An 18,454-nucleotide genomic window follows, 5' to 3' on the forward strand; every position below is an offset into this window, starting at 1 on the left:
TTGTTTAGTCAAAGGGGCTATCCATCATCAATGGTTAAGGATGTCACTGAATATGTGACTAATGAATGGGGAAATAAATATCCACCCTTATTGGGGAGGGAATTTACACCACACAATCAGGTTAACAAAAAACAAACAGGAGATAATTATTATAAGGCCTATATACTACAGTATGGACAACATGTGGGAGAAATCAGGAATATTCTGGAGACCAACTGGAATATACTAACTTGTGGCGAAGGGATTAGTGATAAAATAGGAGATAAACCTACCTTCATCTACAAAACAGGGATGAATTTAAAGAGAATGATCGAGGTTAAAACTAATAATCATCATAATGATGGGAATAAAAGTGTGACAGGGACCAAGCCATGTGGACACTGTAATCAATGCTCATTTATTTTACAGACTGACAGTCTGCATCTGGACAATAACATCAAAAGTAAAATATTTTTCAAAAAAGGAAACTGTCAGACCCAACATATAGTATATCTGGGAAAATGTATGTCTTGTCCTAGTTTTTATGTTGGGAAAACTGACAAATGGTTACGCAATAGAATATATGACCATACATATTGCATTAAGAAGAAGGACAAGAATAATGCATTATACAGGCACCTGGTAGAGAGTGAGGGCTGTAATTCATTCAAATTCGCCATTCTAGAAGTGGTTAGGAACAACCCTAGGGGGTGTGATATCAAATCTATCCTAGGGGAGAAAGAGATTCAATGGCAGATCAGACTGAATGCAGCCAGTCCACCAGGCATCAATGAGTATATTCCCACCAAACCTTTATTAAGAAATTAAACTATGGTATATGAATGAATTTATGTTGTTCGTTAGTCCTTTATGTATACATTTTATTAATTTAATATATAGGAATATATTATATTTATTAGTAAGGATTTTTATCACATTCAAATTTATGAAGGTTTTAGTATTATATTAATGAATTTTATTTAATTATATAATTATTCACCAGTTTATATGATAAAAATGAGATTGTTGTTTTGTGCTTTTAAATTTTAATGAATGCTTGATTGGTTAGGTAATTAGATGATTAGTTTTTTTGGCGGGCTTTTAGAAAGTATTTAAAGTGTAGTATTGAGTATGTAAGTTGTTCTGAAGAAATCTACGTTGAGTAGATGAAAGCGCTTAACCTATTGCTTATGTACTTCGCTCAATAAAGAATTTGGATACTGTGGATCGTGGTGTTTCATTCAGGGGAGCTATTTTTTCGATCGTTGGTTGTTTTTTTAATTGTTGAAGTTAATTGTTTTCCATTTGTATTGAGACATTATTCTTGGTGAAGGTAGAATGCTTCCTAAGGCTAGGAACATACCTGGCTGAGGCACATATTTAGCGAGCTCGATCATGTCTCTCTTCATAAAAAACAGGGAGGTACATCTCAAGTCATTCACATCAACATGGACCGAGACAGAGTTATAATAGTACCTATCATGTTATGAAATGTTGCAAACTATGTGACAGTCATACCTGGATGTGTATGACCAATGGTAGATGTGTGTTGTAGGGTAATAAATAAGGATCACAGTGTACATTGGATAAATAAACACACATCCACAAAGTCTGTCATCAGTGGAAGTGTAAGCCAAGTGACATCACAGATGAGCAAATGCAGATCTATGTTAGCTAACTTCAACAAAGGACAGAACTGAACCTCTGACAATGCTTATGAAAGGCAAGCAACTAAGCACAGTGACAAACAGCATTACTGCAGCAAAGGAGAAAAATGGCTGCTAAATACACAGACAGAACCTAAACAGACATGTAATGGAATACAAATATGCGGTACATGTGGGCATGTGTGCCATGTCAAAGGCAATACACAGGGGTAGGTGTATATGCATGACTGTCAGTGGCCTAAATGGAATGCACTTGAAAGCAATATCAAGACACATACACACACTAATGACATGTAAGAATATTTGCACAAATTTAACACTGTAGCTTAAAAAATATATCAGGTTGTACACATGAATTTCAACGCTTGTTAACACACAAGTATAATGAGAATGAGGATGCAATGCAAGCAGTAGCTAGTTACTTGTGTGCAGATGTCCTGCATCTGCAAAATGATCATACATTTGGCACATGTTAACCATGTCAGCAATGTAATACATGACAATGGTCAGTAAGTGCAACAAAGGCAAACATATCTGCAAAATATATTATGTAAATATGAATGTGGAAGTGAGTTGGGAAACCTGGGCTCACATCAAAGAAGATAATGATAAAGCAGGACAAGTAGGTAAGGTTACACATTGCAAATGCATGTGCACAGCACACAGTGTGCTGTCGAAGCCAACCTAAAATACATTTAAGCAAATGGAAAATTTATGTCACTTGGGCAGACTGCATTGCTGATGTCCACAAAAATGGGCATGTATAAATCACATGTAACACATAAGCATGGCAGCTATGTAGTATGCATACAGAAGAGTGCATATACAATCCAATCAATTATATGCTGATCAACATGTTGGCAACATAACCCAGACAATACTTAGGGACCTGATGAACCAACCTGATGGGGATGAGGCTCCTGAATGATCTCCTAGGCTATCTCCTTGAATGAGTCAAGCATAGCCCATGCCTTGTCCTGGAGAAATGTTCTCCATCATGTCCCTCATCTGTGTTCAAAACACATTGGGCATAACTTCCTGTATCTCCTTCTGATAATCATCTCTGTCTCTCTGTTGTTTCTGGTGTTGTCTGCTCCATGGTGAAGCAGGAATAAAGGCTCATGCAGGTACAGATCCAGATTTCTCATCATCAATGTCATCATCTGAGGTTTCCAACAGTGGCCTGGTATGCACTCATCATCTACGCCTGATTAATGATTGTGCATGGTTCCCAAGCTTTGTCAAAGTAAATCTCAACACAGGACATAACTTACATATGCATTCCTGATGCTACCTGTCTGCATAAGATACCCATTTTGACATAAAGAACAGGCAGACAACAGCTCTCATGAAATTAAAATACATTATGAACATAGTCCAGTGACCACCATATGCAATGTATTTCAGTAGTCAAAACCATAGCAATGAACGCAAATGTCTATCATGTCACACATTCCCATGAAGATCATAGTTGACCTTAAAATGAAACTGGTGTACATATCTGTGATCTAATGTGCATTATTAAATATCCCATCCCACATATGAGTTCTGTAAATACAAATTTGAGACTGAAGGTGTAGTAGCATGCATCAAAGTTCTTACTTAAGACACAGTTCTATTTGAAATGGTGCAAACTTTACCAAGTAGCACAGTTATAATCAACACAATTGCTGCTAGTGAATGGCTCCAAATGCACACAACACCTTGCCTGCATCACTTTTTATTTATTTTTATTTATTCATTTAACATTTGTTTACTAGGAAAGTCCAACTTAGAACAAAGCCAATTTTCAGCAGAGGCCCAGGGGAAAAAAACACTCCAGATGTTGTTATGTCTTTCGGCTTTTCCTGGTTAGGGGTCGCCACAGCGGAACTCCGGTCTGCTAATGATTGGCAGTAGATTTTTACTTGCCGAGTTGCCGGCCCTGATGCACAACCTTTAATGAAGGTACGCCCATTCACGCATGTCTCCACACAGAAGATGCTCTAGCTGAGAATCGAACAGGACGTCTTACTGTGAGGCGACAATGCTACCGCAGCACCACAAAACACTCTAGATGTATGTCTTTGAAATGTTGGAGAAAACCAGAGCACCCAGAGGAAACCCACACAAATGTAGGGAGGACATGCAGACTCCACACAGAAGGCACTCCAGCCGAGAGTCAAACTGGAGAACCTCTTGCTGTGAGGTGACAATGCTACTACTGCACCACTTTGCCATTTATCTGCCACTTTATCAATAGTTATGGACATGTCCAATAACAAAACATGTTAGGGAGAGTATCCACTACCAATGTGAACAGTTCAATCAAGGCTGTGCAATGCATGTTGTGATGGCCTTTCTTTACCCTGAGGCCAGCAATCAAGGACCCTCGATCCTCACCACTGACATTAGTGAGAGGTGGTCACTAAAATAAGGATGGATTTACACAGTATTTTAAAATGCAGCTCTCTGTCTGCATCAAGCACGGTGTCCCACAAGAGAAGTACCCAAGTGACTGACACACCCACACCTAGGTTTTTGATTTGCACACACACACACACACACACACACACACACACACACACACACACACACACACACACACACACACACACACTCCTGGGACAGGCTGGCATAGATTTACTAGCTGTGCATCCTTTCACCCAGAAAATCATGTAACCATGCTGCCACAAGCCAGTCATAGTCAGGCTCTTACAAGGATATCCAATTATACTGAAAAAAATCAATACTGACATAAATGGCAGAGTGTAACACAAGCAGCAAGCTTTTTGAGTGGAAAAGGCATCACTAGAATAAGCACAAGTACTCTCAAGATGTTAAACATAATTTCTAAAAGACCAGACACAATAAAAGGTATAACATATTTAATAATAAATAATAAATTAAAAACATGCAATATTAAATATTTAAGTGCAATAAGCATCAGTGTTTCAATCACAGGATAAACAAAAATAACACAGTTGAACAGATTCAAGCAGATGCAGGTAAAAACAATATTTATCTAATCTCACTGAAATCGGGCGGCGCAGTGTTGCAGTGGTTAATGCTGTCACCTCACAGCAAGAGGTTCCCTGGTTCGATTCTCGGCTGGGGTGCCTTCTGTGTGGAGTTTGCATGTTCTCCCTGCATTCGCGTGGGTTTCCTCTGGGTACTCCGGTTTCCTCCCACATTCTAAAGACATGCTTCTGGAGCATTTCTCCCTGGGCCTCCGCTGAAAACAGGATCTGTGGAACCTAGTCGGACTTTCCCGGTCAACAAATGTTAAATAAATAAATAAATAAAATTCCTGACTGTCTAAAGAACTGTTCCCTAGCTAACTTAATGAATCCAGCAAGGCAAGATGAGATGCTGAGAAGCTTATTTCCACTAGTCAAGGTGATGATCTTCCAACTTCTGACTGACTAGAACTGAATTGACTGTGATAACTTTTATAGATTTTTATATCAGGTTCCAAATAAAACAAAACAAAACAAGCTGATCTGTGACTTCTATCCCCTCAGTGCTGGCTATAGAATGACATCACATTTAATCACATGACTCTGATAGAGTACAGACTCAGAGCTTTTCTAAGATCTGTTGCAATATTTGAAAATTATAGAATTCTTTGTTTAAACATAAACAGTTAATCAGTTATAATAATACTGCTGATACATTTTTTAATACAAGCATCTGTACAAGTCAGTGTGACAGTCAAATGACAGAAAATTATTTACAAAACTATTTACAAAACCCCAGCTAACTATACTGACTTATGTTACACATGCACTGCCCTATTCTCCCTGGTACAGATGGCAACACCTCACATTTTTGCACATGTATAACACAGCTTACCAGTGGAAATCATGACATCACCTAAACATTTTCTTATTGGCCAGCATGAAGCATGGCAAGCATACGCAAAGCAAGCACATGTAACATATCCTGATATTTGAATGGAAGCATGCTAGGCACTGCCTCATACAACATTACCATAACTGAAACTGAACAAAATAAAACCTGTAAACATCAAGATAACATTTCTACTGGGACCTGCATTGTTAAACAATGTTGTCTGCCTCAGTAAATTGTCCAGCCAAGTGTCTGACAGCATGTTATTATTTTCATTCTTTTTTCCCTTGCATGTGTTCCCTGAGCAGTTATGCCTGTGTGTGAATGTAAATTGTAGTTTGTACATATAATGAGTCATATGAACAGCCACCAAGTGACAGTGTTAAAATGAAGATAAAGTGAGATGACAATATTGTGGAAACTATGACAGCCATATGAGAAACATAAGAGCCAGACAGCATGGTAACTTGCTGATCTCACATCAATATAAGGATTACAGCAGTAACAAATAGTTATAATGTTCAGTCATAAACAGAGTCACAGCCTGTGACACATGCAAATCTACTATATGTTGTACAAACAGTATTATATGTCTACCACTGTATGTGACCTACCTACAATTATTAGCAATCAGTAGCTTGCAAAATGCAAGCATCCTTATGATGTAAAAGAAATGCCTATCTGCACAAGTATCTGCAAACTCAGGATACATCTATATTGTAACAAAAACACCCAAAATGTTGTAGGCAGAAGTAAAGCCAATGTTGAAATGAACAGCATGCCACACAGTTTTCAAACAACAGTGTGAACACTGACACAGCAGGTATCAATATCCATTCAGTGTGTGAACAAGCAATATATGCACAACAAACTGGTCACTGGGAAACACATCTGCACAAAGGGTACCAGCATATACATTATAAGCCCCAATCAAAGCACTGCAGACTTGTATGATTATATACATCTCAAAATATGTGCAACAGATGCACAAACCTGACTGTCATTTAGGTTGTGGTATACATTTCAAAAACACTATCTTCAGAAAACAGGGCTTGATGTTAAATGATAGTTCAACATGTTTGTATTTCAATCAAACTTTTAAGCACAGGTATAAAGGGATTATTGAACTTACCTTATTGATGCATGACAGGCATTCTAGAATTTTAAGCAATATACATAGTAATGTAAAAAAATAAGGGTTTGTAACAAGGATCAGATGCATTTTACTTAACAAAACAAAAAAATAAAGCATCATACCTCTCACTCTCCACTACTTCTCAAGCCTGTGCATCTGCTCGATGCACAGGGCACAATTTTGGGTCCTGTCCTAATTGCCTGAAAAAATGGAAAGAACAACTATGATGTATTCCTCAAATAACAGAGGTATACGTTGCTCAGATCAGGTTCTTAAACACTTACTTTTGAAGAACATTATATATTTCTGAGTGTTACACACACACTTTTATTTCTTTGAACGGCATGAGATTCAAACCAGCAACTTTAATTTACATCTGCACTTTAACCCTGACACACAACTGGCTAGATAATCCATCTTGCTGAGAATACATGTTGTGAATGTAGTGAAAAGACTTGGGGTTATGAATGGCTACTAATATAGATTATGCCTTAGCATTTCAAAAAAGGAACACGTGCTGGGCATGTAGGCAAATAATTTGTAAGAATTAATTCACATCAGCACTGTGGTCACAGCCAGTAACAAAGATGGAAAAACCTTCATCCCTTAGAAAGTGAGACAGTGGGACAGTGTCATGTATCACATAGTTTCTGTTAACAGAAACTACACATCAAATAGCTTCTGTTAACAGAGACATAAAAGGTGCTGTGCATCAGGGACATAATATGTAGGACTACATTTACAGATATTCTTTGGCAAAATGCACATCACAGATCAAATGCATACATCATTGTATCCACCTGGTCTGTATTTCAGCTGTAAGTCTGACCATCTGACCCACTCAAAAGCTAAGATGTTGTTGATGTGAATTTCAGGATGAATGATAAAATGACACTTGGTAGCACTTTTGAAAATAATACCATATTGCACTAAACTATTTGTCAGACATGTAATTTGTTGCAAGCTTTAAATATAATCCTGCATTTAAACAGAGCATGACGATATTTGTGGGAATTCAATGAATAACCATGTTATTTATAGCCATGCTTAAAATAAACATTAATATCAATGAGCAGTTATGTAGAGAAGAATATTTTACTTCTTCTTCTTTCGGCTGCTCCCATTAGGGGTCGCCACAGCAGATCAACTGTTTCCATTTCTTCCTGTCCTCTGCATCTTGCTCTGTCACACCAACCACCTGCATGTCCTCTCTCACCATATCCATAAACCTTATCTTAGGCCTCCTTTTTTTCCTGTTACCTGGCAGCTTCATCCTTAGCATCTTTTTCCCAACATACTCTGCATCCCTCCTCAGCACATGTCCAAACCAACGTAATCTTGCCTCTCTGGCTTTGTCTCCAAACTTTCTAACTTGAGCTGACCCTCTAATATACTTATTCCTAATCCTGTCCATTCTCGCCACACTCAGTGCAAATCTTAACATCTTCAACTCTGCCACATCAAGCTCTGACTCCTGCCTTTTTGTCAATGTCACTGTCTCCAACCCATATAACATAGCTGGTCTCACTACCCTCTTGTAGATCTTCCCTTTCACTCTTACTGGTACTCTTCTGTCACAAATCACTCCTGACACTCTTCTCCACCCACTCCATCATGCCTGTACTCTTTTCTTCACCTCTCTTCCACACTCACCATTACTCTGAACTGTTGATCCCAAGTACTTAAACTCATCCACCTTTGCCACCTCTACTGCCTGCATCCTCACAATTCTTCTATCCTCCCTCTCATTCACACACACACATATATTCTGTCTTGGTCCTGCTGACCATCATTCCTCTTCTCTCTAGAGCATTTCTCCACCTCTCCAGGGTCTCCTCCACCTGTTCCCTATTCTCACTACAGATCACAATGTCATCTGCAAACATCTTAGTCCACGGGGACTCCTGTCTGATCTCGTCTGTCAACCTGTCCATCACCATTGCAAATAAGAAAGGGCTCAGAACTGATCCTTGATGTAATCCCACCTCCACCTTAAACGCACCCATCACTCCCACTGCAGACCTCAACGCTGTCACACTACCCTTGTACATATCCTGTACCACTCTTATATACTTCTCTGACACTCCTGACTTCCTCATACAATACCACAACTCCTCTCTAGGCACCCTGTCATATGCTTTCTCTAAATCCGCAAAGACATAATGCAACTCTTTCTGACCTTCTCTGTATTTCTCCATCAACACTCTCAGAGCAAACATTGCATCTGTAGTGCTCTTTCCTGGCATGAAACCATACTGCTTATCACTAATCATCACCTCCCTTCTTAACCTAGCTTCCACTACTCTTTCCCATAACTTCATGCTGTGACTGATCAGTTTAATCCCTCTGTAGTTACTACAGCTCTGCACATCACACTTATTCTTAAAAATTGGTACCAAAACACTTTTTCTCCATTCCTCAGGCATCCTCTCAATTTCCAAGATTTCCAAATCATACATGCAGACAACAGTACAGAGAATAATATTTGACAATGTGCAAAATAAACTAAGATAACAATATAATGATATGTTTCCCCTGTGTTCAGTTGAACACACATAATGTCAAAATACAGATATACTACTGAGATTCTTTACAGGCCAAGCTAACAAGCAGAACATGCTTTTTCTTACAAATATGTACTCTGCGTGTTCACCTGTATTCCTGTGTATAACAGATGAATACAGAAATTTCTGACACTTACTGGCCATTATAATCTAAAGAAATAAAAGCTGTCAACACATAACTGAAAACATATGTGTAATCAAAGGACAGGCATTCCTCTTGAGTTAAACAAATAGAACTTTAGGAAGAATGTTCACTTTATTAAGATCAATGAAGTAAAGAAATTATGAGTTACTTTTCAGACACATAGGGATACAATAGGTGATACTTTCATAGAATAATGGATAACTAAGAAATGCAGTTATCAGCAGCCTGGGTGCTATAGGCATCACGACAGTGATACATGACTATAGTGGATGTTTGAAATTATAGTGTTATATGTTAGAAAACAGATGCACATCTACAATGTTCAGTATTATGTACATTATTAACATTAATAAATAGATTAACAGCAAGGGAATAAAACCCCTACTTATATGGAGAGCAATCATTACATATTCTTAATTATCCAGATTAACTAATTGTCAGAACCGCTACTTAATGGCTATAAAAGCTATGTATCTGATATATTTGGGATACAGTTATATCTATAAATGCCATAAGAATGCACAGGTATATGTAGGATCATGATACTTAATGCAGGCATACACCAGCTGTCTCTGCACCTTAGCAAACCTCTGATGAATTTTCTCTGCATCCCTCAGATGCAGGACATTGTAACAGTGGCAAACCTGCACTCTAGTCTGGTAGATTCCAGTTCACTGTCAGTGCTCCCTCGCAATCCATTTCCAAATGTCAGCCATCATGAAGTTCCTTGGCCTGGCTCTCATCTGATGCTTCTTTCCTGCATAGATGCTCAGTATCTGGGCAGCCTCATCCTCAATCCAATTGTGCACCCAGACATGTCAAAGCCTCCTGGAAGTAGCCGTCTTGATAATGTTGGTATTACAATAAAACATGTAGCAAAATTAGAGAAATACTCATTGTGATCCTACTCATTTTATAGGTAGCAATGATCTAATCTGTAAAAGTATCAAAATCAATATTTAAAATCGACCCTTATGTCATGTTATATGAGCATTGGAAGATAACAGGCATGTGCTACACATAAGTACTGTTTATCAGTACCTACTGGGCATGTGTGCAGAGCATCTTTGCATTATGTCGAGCTATTGGTTAATGTGATGAATTTCAAGAACGTATGTGGACATGCAGAAATGGGATTCCCAAACCTGGAATTTTAATGAACCTCATTAATTATATATAACACAAATGGTACTTAAAACATAAATACTCATGTTGTGCTCTTACTTTCAGTTATACCTGAGTCAAAGGTAGCTGATAAGGTAAAAATGGCACCTGCTAGCGTTTTTGTTTTGGTGAATGTTATCTCTGTTAGCATTACGCATTCTCAAATTACCTGTTTCATTTTTATCAAATGTGTGCATTAACACTAATGTTTGCAATTTACTGCAGTGCTATTTGACTTACCTGTATGCATGCAGGTGCTGCCATATGCAGTAAGGACATGCATTAATTTCCCATATGCAGTACTATAGACAGATTTACATAACAAAGGTGAACAGTACATAAAGATTATCTGCAGTTGACTCCATACACTCTGTGGTGTACATACAGAAACTTATGGATGCCTACAATATCCATATGTACTATGTCCTTTTGCTTTTACAAATATTTATTCATTGATGATTCTTAAGTCTTGTAACTACTAATTCGGTATGAAAGGATCTGTACTCTCTGTGGCCTGTTTACCGATACTGAGTTTTTCCAAAGCTTTCCTTAATTTGTTCAATTGATAATTTGTGTAGTATTTTAATGCAAACTGCATGCAACTCATGTGGCATGCTTCTGTTGTCTTTGGACCTCTGTTTGATAGATATGTAGTGTAATGGGTTTTAATTCCACCAACAGCCTTTACGGATATTGCAAGTTATGTTGATTTTACAACTGTTATGCATGCAGGCATTGTTGTAAGTCTTTTATTTCACATTACTATATGTCACAGTAAGTGTTTCCTAGACTTTTACTTTGCAGAGGAATGCATATCGTTTATGGTGACATAAGCTGTTCACATAATTATCTGCATAACTGGGCCTTCCTGTGAATATGAACATATGCAATATCACTGTCTTTCAGATGGCAAACAGACCTAGAAGTGACAATTTCTCCCCACATGAAAATGAGATTATAATAGATGCTCTAAGATGATGTGAACAGAGACTCCTTGGATGGTCAGGAAATACAGTATAGAGGAATGAAGCGTAAGCCAATATCACCAACATGGTTAATGTGGATGGATGTCAAATAGATCCTGTAAGGACTGTTGCCAACACTGCTTGGACATGATCATCTGTGTAGCCAACAGGTTACAACGGTATGAGAGATTGAAGGATGCCACTGTTGGTAGCCCATCATTGACCACCCCAATAAGATCACAACATTTCTTGTCTCTCTACATAAGGTGAGTGGGAAGCAATGCATACCCAATGGATAGAAGCAGGAGTTCCAGGCTGAATATGTGTCTTATTTTGCATAACATGGATGAATATAGAGTATTTCATTGCATATTGCTGTTCCATGCATATAGAGTATTGTCATTTTAGATTTACAGCAGTGGAATTGAATCATGCACAATATCCACACAGAGTAATGATGATGAAGAATATAAGAATAATGACATGAACTCATACAACTGCAGTACAGACAGAACAGTGCAACCAGCATGTGTATTGCTACCTGCATTAATGTTCTCAGGACCATCTACGTCTACACAATACCAGAGAATGACAGGTGAGTGTCTACATATAGTGTTACTGTGACCACTACCTGTTATTGCCACAGCCTCATGTTATGGCACTGCTGTTTACTGCCCTATTCATATTTCCCTAGCATTGTACACTACAGGTACAATCAGTGGGGGCCCAAAGCATGCAGGTGCAAGCACAGACAGACCAGGTATTTTGCCACAACAGGCTCATAGTTTGCATCATTTGTCACAGACCTGTGATACATGACATTAATGTCACTGTTTTTCTACACAAGGACATCTGGCCAAGAGGCGCAGCACCCTTCATGTGAGTATCCAAAACCCCTTTTACTGTGTCATATATGTCATGCTGTCAACATTCTGTTACACACATGACTGTGTTATCTTTCCCTTTATTTTATCACTGTGGGATTCACAGTGCAACACACAAACTCACAACAGCAGAAGTCTGTCGCTGTTATGCTATTACCTCTCTGTCACACACAACATTGCTGTTACTCCTGTTGTTGTCCTCCATTAATACTGTGTTCTTCTACCCATTCGTAGGACAGACTGCATCATCATCATCAAGTGCACAAATAAGTGGTATGTCTATGTGATACCTACTGTATGTTTTGACACTGTTAGAATGTTTCATGTTGAAATTATGTGATTAATGCTGACCTTGTTTCCCTACAATAGTTGAAATTCATCCTACCGCAATTTTTCCCCACAAGGACTTGTCAGGTATATGTTATGTTTGAATTTATCACATTTCTCTGTCAGACTACCCACAGTGTGTCTTTGGAATGTCACAGATCCAAGTACACCCAGACTGAGACACATTTTGGTTTCAAGGGAGTTGGAGTTTCCTTGCAGGATCCACACAGATGTGTGTGTGGGATACACATGTTGCAGACAGTCTGCACCAGCTGTCTGTCTAGGCAGTACTTGTCAATTATTTGTTAGTCTGACAAATGGTTCAGTTGCAGTCTTGCTCTCAATCTAATGTTTATTTACTGCAGGTTGCATTTTTTTTGCGGTATTCTTATGGAATACAACAGATTCCATATAGCATATGCCAAGGATTTTGAAAACAGAGTTGGTGTTGCAGTTTATTACATTTAAGTTGTGTTGGGTGCACTTGATGTGGTTTGGAATCATATGAGCTTGCACAGAATCTGTAATTATCCTATGCTGAATAACAAAGACTCTGACTGCTTTCAGAGTGTCTTCTAAAATTGTGCTGGTAGATGATGTACTGCCTTTGGACTGCTGCACTGTCCAGAAATAGCTTTTGTATTCTGGCCCTTAGTCACTGGAATAACTCAGCTTTTATTTATGATTAGCATTTTTGTTCAACAACGGGATTGCATCCAACTTTTCACTGAAAAAGTTGATCTGATGGTATACCTTCTGCATGAGACAATGTAATAAGTGCTCAGTTCCTATCCGCTGATCCTCTTAATCCAGAGGAGATCACCTGTAGACTGAGTTACTCAAATATTGCTGAGCTATTCAGTTTGTCTTTACTAATAAGTCAAGTAACCCCAAAAATGAAATTTAATTTATTTTTGCTGGTACTATCCATTAACTCAACTGTTTGGTCATTATAGAAAGCTTATAACTGTAATTAAGGATAGCAACATAGATCCAGTAGCGTACCTAGAGTGAGGCGAGAATGACAACTGCCCTAGGTGCAGAGTGTTGAGGGAGTGCAATCAGCTGATCCCAATCTCTCTTTAATGCAATACCAGCAAGCAGTTTAAAAGCTAAAAAAAGTTTCATGTTTTTCTTTTTGTAACTTAAACCTGAGCTCTGTAGCACTTTGTGCAGGAAGGGTATAAACAGTAGCAATTGTTTGCTACATTTGTAACAAGCAGGTTGCTACAGTTCAAAAAGCAATTTTTTAAACTGAAACATGAACTCTGTAGAGCTCCATGCAGGCAGGGTATGCATCTGGCTACCTGGTTTGTGTGCTAGTAGAAGGAAAAGAACATTAATTTTTTCCTCCTCAGTGGAAGATTGAGGGGGTATAGTTCTAACTGCAATAACCTAATCACTTACAATGTAGTGATCAGCTTATGGCAGTGAAGTGCTTTGATATTCACTTGAAGAGCTGAATAAGGAAGTTGGTTCACAGTAGCAACCCAGGGTGTTGGTTTAAGCAGCTACACTTCTGCATAGTTTGACAAGTAAATTGAGAGCTCTGTTCTAGAACTCGATGCCCAATTCACCTTTACATTCCAGTACAATTTCTGCAGCATGCTGCACATAGTACCAACCCAATGGCCACTCTCCCAGTCTGCTAGACTCACTCAAGAACAACAGGCCAGATACATCAACTGAGGTAACTACCTGTGGTACCCCTGCAGAAAGCATGCCACTCTATTCGGGGAAGGAACCATGACCTTTGATATGGAAGTGCTAATTCTCATCTCAGCCACTGTTAGTGAAGTTAATCCTTGTCATTTTGCTGATAGATGCATTGGCAGTTTCTTTTATTTAGTTTGTGTTCAGCAATAAAACTAATGTTAATGATTTTTATGAATTGAAAATAAACTTCATCATTCTCACTGTGCAAGTTAACCATGTAACTTCAGTATTTATTTTTGAATTTCAACATTCACATATGCATTTAAACAATGCTTAAGAAGCATTCAGAAATGGATTTTTTTTCAGATCTAGTTTCTAGTAAGCAGTTCATACTTACTGTATATTCATGTTGTTGTGCTCATTTAAATACACACAAATATAAATGACCACTGGTTTACAACTATTATAAGGGCAGTCTTTTTTTTAGATTTGGTATATAATTTCCTAAAATAAGTTGTGAATTTCTGAAAGGAGGAATCTTTACAAATGAGTTATACATCTTAAGACATGTCCAAAGTTCCTGTTTTATTAGTTTTAAAATGCTAATCATAATATTGTAAAACAAAGGCAACACAACTTCGACTTTAAAGTATAAACTAAATATCAGCTTGACAATTTGCCAGAGATGACAGAGAACTTTGAAACCCCTTCCTGGCATTTGCAGTACATTTACACATTGATTTCCTAAACCTGAAATCATATCTACATGTTTTGTTTAAAAAGAAAAAAGAATGGATCTTGGAATTTATTTTTAGAACTACTGGTATTGTTTCTGCTTATATTAGGCTTGATTAACAAGATAAATGACCTATGATATCTGAACAAATTGATTAAATTCTAGATATTGATATGCAGTCATTAAAATAACAAGATGTGTAACTTTTTATTCAGTGAGAGTCACAATTTAGTATATATTTAGAGTAGCTTAGAGTAGAATAGGAACACAAGATGGTTTTGTCCCTCTGTATAAAAGAAGTGATTGCTATGCCTTTCTTCAGCTGATGATTTTGTCTGTCTGTCATCCACTGTAGGGTACAGCATCAGCTTGCATATTATTTGGTGCATATTCTTGCAAAAAGTTGTATAAACTTAAATTATCTTTTGACTCAGTGAATATTTATATGTGCACATCTCCTAATATTCTACACAAGGCAAACTTTACTGATTGGTAACTTCCATCTATGCAAAATTGCTGGCATATCTAGAGTTCTAAGTAAAGCACTAAGTTTAATGTTTCAACACTTTTTGTTACTAGATATGCTTTCTAAAACCTTTTTGACGATAACATATCTAGTTAACCAAGCACATCAAGTGCAATTCTGAAGCATAATGAGGGGTGTTCTGTGATTACCAGATTCATACCTGGACACTGCTATCCACTTTCCCAAGTATGTTATTCTCATAAATTTTATACGTTAGCATCTCTTATGCTGAAAATGAATCAGCACAAGGCTGATTGATTGGAAACAACAGAGAAAATACAAAACCAAACCTGTGTATTGTTGAAGTGCGATTACCTTCTGCCGTGTACTGTATTAAATACTAGCACAAAAATGTGCAATTTTGCATGCTGAAAATCTGTGGTCTACAATATGACACATAAAGTAGGCAGCATATTTTTTTAATTACCCATGTGGCCTTTCAGTGTGTCAAAGAGCATAGTATGTTGTTTCTCTCTTGGATGTTGGATAGCATACAGCTGGAAAATGTCAAGTTTTCCGAGTCAATTACAAATACCAGTGGGGAATGTTCCTTTCTGACCTTTGTTCTGATACTTCACCCATACTAAACATCGTGGTGGCTATGCTAAGGTCAGTGGGAGAAAGCTAATTCTGCAAATTACTACATCTCTGTTTTTTTTTTTTATCAAAATTAAGAAGTAGATGCCAGAAGACAGATTTATTCATTTTGTTCTCTATTTTATGACAGTGCAATAGTTACAACTATGTTTTGACACTGATGATGAAAACCTTATAGTTAGGGAACATAAACCCCCTAGTACATTGAAAACAGCATTATTATTCCAGATGTATCTAACATTAGTTTTTATGCACTGTTCCCAACCCCTTTGACATTGCTTGGACTAGACACTGCATTAACAGAATTAGGATTACAAATATCATATCACACATAGTGACATATACAACCCTGTTCATTTACCTTGCCATTTCAGGATATTTTTGCTTTGGCTTTGAAACCAGCCACTATCTTAGAATTCTAGGTTTAAGATAATACACTATTTGAAATATTGTTAACATATCAAATAGATTCTCAGATTTCTCAACTTATATATTAAGTAGCAAGAGGCATTCTTAACCACTACCAAAAAAAAAAACAGGAAAACATATATAGCCATTACATAAATGTCATTGTGAATCTTTTGTCATTTTCTTTTCACAGTGCCATTACACATTCAGCTCCATAGTATCCTTTGACAGATAAACAACCCAATAAACTAGATTAAAGATCCCAAAAGATACTGGAAATAAGATCCTGGCATATTGGTCTATCTTGCTTGTACCACTGGTAAGAGAACAAGATCCCTGTGCAGCAGGTGGTGGAGAAATGTGGACTTGATTGCATGTAGGTGTTTTAATGAGATCAGCACAAACAGCATCCTTTGTGGCTAATGAGTTGACCCTCTTCTTCAACTTGCAGTTTGAATCTGATTGCTATAAGGGGAGAAAACCAGTATAAGTGATTAGGCAAAGTGCAAGATGAACATTTTGTTCAGCTTATATAACATTTGTTGCCATAAATGTTTTTTTATTAGGAGAATGACTTTGTACTTTAACAAGATATGCTCAATAATCTTTGTTTCACTTGTTAGTTGAAATACATAGTAAAGCTATACAAAACTACCTGAATCATGAGGGTAAAGAAAACTGCAAATGTGTTGAAAGTGCTGAAGATAGCAGGAATTGTGTACACATTCCTTTAAACGCGAATGCGTTTAGCGTTAGGACTGACTGTTTTTTGTGCACTATTCTACTAGCAATACTAAGCATACTTCCTTGAGGGACTGTAAATTGCTTCTGTTGTCTTGTGCTTGTAATCGCTCATGAGTATGACTGTTGTATGCCGTTGTGGGTGTGAATTATATCAACGATAGCCTCTACACTATTAGCTACAAACATATGTAGGAAAATGCTCTGTTTATCATTGTTTGCATATTTTCTAAGTGTTTAAACCCCTTATATGTTATGATACTCTGCTTACTATTTGAATAACCTGAGTTTTTTGACTTTGTATTTGCATTACTGAATGTTAATTTTGTATTATAACACTATCTTTTTCTCCTCTCTCCCTCCTGTACCAGCTATCTCCTCAAATCGACCCTGTGTTTTTGCCTGGGTTGCATTCCCTCTATTATCTCCACTAAGGTGCTCTCTGCACATTAACCTTGGACTCGTTCAGGATACTGTCTCCTCCTACCAACCTCTACCTCAAGATTGCAAGAAAGTATGTCCACCTAGTCATGCAGCATTAAGTTTTAACCAACTGTACCTGCTAAGCTATTAGACTGCCACTACCTAAGCAGCCAGCAGCTACCCTTTCCCCTCATTCCTCCATTACCACCTCACACACTCCTTGGATAGCTACCTAGATTATCCTTTCTCTCCCATTTATATAGCTCTCACCTGGAAGCTGCCCTGTTTGCTATTTGCACTTCCACAGTTGCCCACTAGATGTCACCCTCTCCTCATCCCTATCTGGGATACTAGTATTCTTTTCTTTACTACACTTTTATTCTCACCTTCTTAACCTAATCCCTTTCCTCCTTCTAATACCCTGTCTTATCCTCTCCTCCTAGGCTACCTTCTCTTGCCTTGACTCCCCTTGCCTTCTCTGATACTTTTTCCCTTCTCCTCTGGTCTACTCTGTGTGCCCCGCTTCCTCTGGTCTACTCTGTGTGCCCCGCTTCGCTCCCCTCCCTACCCCCAAATCCCACCCACCCCCAGGGGTCCGACCTTTACCTCATCTCTAGACACACCTCCTTTTTTCCACCCTATCACAACCTCAAAGATTGTTTACCACCCTCCATTTACAAACCTACTTACCTAATATAACCAACCC

At 37.9% G+C, this 18,454-nt stretch overlaps 1 protein-coding gene across 4 annotated transcripts in view; it reads right to left on the reverse strand.

The window, feature by feature from the left end:
* Positions 1-14,580: 14,580 nt before the first annotated feature.
* Positions 14,581-18,454, reverse strand: part of LOC122800043 (gamma-aminobutyric acid receptor subunit alpha-6-like) — a 344,571-nt gene continuing 340,697 nt past the window's right edge. For all 4 annotated transcript variants that reach the window (XM_044069524.1, XM_044069525.1, XM_044069522.1 and 1 more), the window contains one exon: positions 14,581-17,049. In XM_044069524.1, the coding sequence (XP_043925459.1) occupies positions 16,783-17,049 (267 nt within the window). In that variant the 3' untranslated portion in view covers positions 14,581-16,782. The remainder of the gene's footprint in view (positions 17,050-18,454) is intronic.

Source organism: Protopterus annectens, chromosome 4.part0 (genome assembly GCF_019279795.1).
Source record: "Protopterus annectens isolate FY-2018-M chromosome 4.part0, PAN1.0, whole genome shotgun sequence".
NCBI lineage: Eukaryota > Metazoa > Chordata > Ceratodontiformes > Protopteridae > Protopterus > Protopterus annectens.